This window comes from Phalaenopsis equestris, unplaced genomic scaffold (genome assembly GCF_001263595.1).
Source record: "Phalaenopsis equestris unplaced genomic scaffold, ASM126359v1 Scaffold229055, whole genome shotgun sequence".
In the NCBI taxonomy this organism is placed as follows: Eukaryota; Viridiplantae; Streptophyta; class Magnoliopsida; order Asparagales; family Orchidaceae; genus Phalaenopsis; species Phalaenopsis equestris.
Genome location: NW_018247028.1, coordinates 1 through 2397, shown reverse-complemented (window position 1 = coordinate 2397; position 2397 = coordinate 1). Strand labels below are relative to the sequence as shown.

Here is a 2397-nt window from a genome sequence, read left to right as displayed (position 1 = left end):
AATTTTTTTTGCTCCCATGATAATATTTCATTTTTTTTATTTAGTGTTTTTTTTAATTAATATTGAAATTATGAAGTGCATGATTTAATTTTATAATATTTTAGATATAATAATCTCTTTCAACTAATAAAATATAAACTCTTTCTCAAAATTATAGCCTAAATAAAGAGGGATATGTCTCTACATAAAGTTGGCTACACGCATTTTTGAGCTAATTATTTTTCCAATGAGTTTATAAATTAAATACTAGGAAAATTTTTATAAAGGTTGGTTTTGCTATAAAAGCCTTTCGGCATTATTTTTCTCACTTGTTTTTTTATTTTCATTTTATTATTTAAAAAAATATATATTCAATTGATAATTTTTTTTATTTTTAATTTTATTTTTAAAATTAACTCAACTTATTTTAAAAAAACACTCAAAAAACAAAAAAAAAATATTTTAAATATTTTTTAAAAAAAACTAACTCAATCAAACATATTTTAATTTAAATTAAAATATAAACACAACAAAATAAAAATAAAAATAAATACCTAATTAGATAATTAAACATTTTTGACAATAAATAAGATATGATATCATGGCCCTTGATGCTCTAAATTCTTAAAATTATAAAGTTGACAATAATAATGGCTTTATTTATTATACTTGTTCTAACTCTTATTAATGATAACTTAACACAAGTTTAAGTAACTAAATCAAGCTTATAATGAGCTTATGTGAGATTAATACTAACAAAAAGCAAGAAAAACATACCTATGCGTATTTTATCAGACCACTAACCCAATTAAGAACTTGCTAATTCAGAACTGCCAGCTGATTTCCATGGCCTCGCCGGTGACGGCCGGATTGAAGATGATTAACGGCGCCGTGACGGCTCATGGCCGTGTTTCGAAGGATGAGAACACCGGCTTCTCCTTCGTTAACTGCACCATCGGCGGCACGGGCCGGATTTGGCTCGGCCGCGCATGGCGTCCCTTCGCACGTGTCATCTTCGCTTTCACCTCCATGACTGACATCATCTCCCCAGAAGGCTGGAATGACTTCAATGATCCCTCAAGAGACCAGTAAGTTCATATCACTCCATTCATTGAGAAAAAAAAATAGGTTTTAAATTTATTTAGAGTGCTAAAATCATCTACTTCTTCAATCAAAATCTCTTCTTTCGAGCTTCTTAAGTGTATTCATGCAGGACTGTCTTCTATGGAGAGTACAAGTGCAGTGGTGCAGGTGCTAACCAGAACTTGAGAGCGCCTTATGTCTTGAAGCTGAATGATGAACAAGCTGCTCCTTTTCTTAATTCTTCTTATATTGATGGAGATCAGTGGTTGCAGCCTTACAGCTAATCTGAATTAATTTTAAGCATTTTTATTAATTAATGTTTAACGATTATGTATGTTTGTTAATGCATTTGGAAATTGAAGTATTTCAATAAGTTTGTAATATATGCTGTTACAGATTAAATTTCTGATTAATTTTATATATATATATAGTTCTTACCATGCCTCGAATCATATAATTAATTAGTTTCAATCATGGAATGATGATTTTGTTGTAGTTAATTTTCCTTTTAGCATGTTGCTCTAATGTTTTCCTCTTAATTTTACCTTAATTTTGATGATTTGAAACCTCTAATTGAAAAAAAAGGCTGTTTGAGAGTATAAGTCTTACATTTTATCAAACTTTACGCAGTAAATCTACGCCAAAAAAATATCCTGTAAATCATTCCCGTATTCTGAACAAAAGTTTGAAAAGCATTACTGTTTTGATACGTCTCTTGTGTTGTCGTTCACCAGAAAAATAACGTTGAAGAATAATAAATATTGCAGAAATATATACTGATCATATATTTGTGCTTATTGTTCTTCTAATTACTTTCTTAAAGCTAACATCTGCAGCTTATAATTCTCCTGCCATTCAAAACACCAGGCTTCATCTAATTACAGCTGAACTAATTATTTCTAGCCCACAGAAGAGAGAAGAGAGATATAAAACAAACAGAAGAAGAGTTAAAACACAGGAAAAGTAGGTGGAATAAAAGCTTATACAGCGACTGCGCAGAAAACAGACAACATAATTTCCCGCACGTTCTTGACTTCCTGCTACCCACCCTCTTCTTTCTTCCTTCCTAGTTCCTACCCATCACCAAGCACGTTCCGGCAAAATTCCATCAAAAAGCCAGCATTTATACAAAAAATCACATAACCAAAATCCAAGTCCTTGCATTTCTTAGAACATATCACCATCCTAATCAAAATCCACAAAAAAAATCCAACTTTGAAATCAAGTAGACATATATACCCAAAATATATAACATCTACAGTTATAAATATAAGCTAAATGAAGATACTCTTCACTTACGATCTTCCTCACAAAAAGTAGCCGCCACCTCTGTTA

The 2397-nt window shown here is 30.8% G+C and overlaps 1 protein-coding gene across 1 annotated transcript; it reads left to right on the top strand.

The window, feature by feature from the left end:
- Positions 1-807: 807 nt before the first annotated feature.
- LOC110038007 (probable pectinesterase 8) lies at positions 808-1346 on the top strand (the record flags this gene model as incomplete). Its single annotated transcript, XM_020742760.1, is given in 2 exon segments — positions 808-1067; positions 1193-1346. Coding segments are annotated over 2 exon segments (414 nt in total), but the record flags the coding sequence as incomplete, so codon positions are not given.
- Between the last annotated feature and the right edge of the window lie 1051 nt (positions 1347-2397).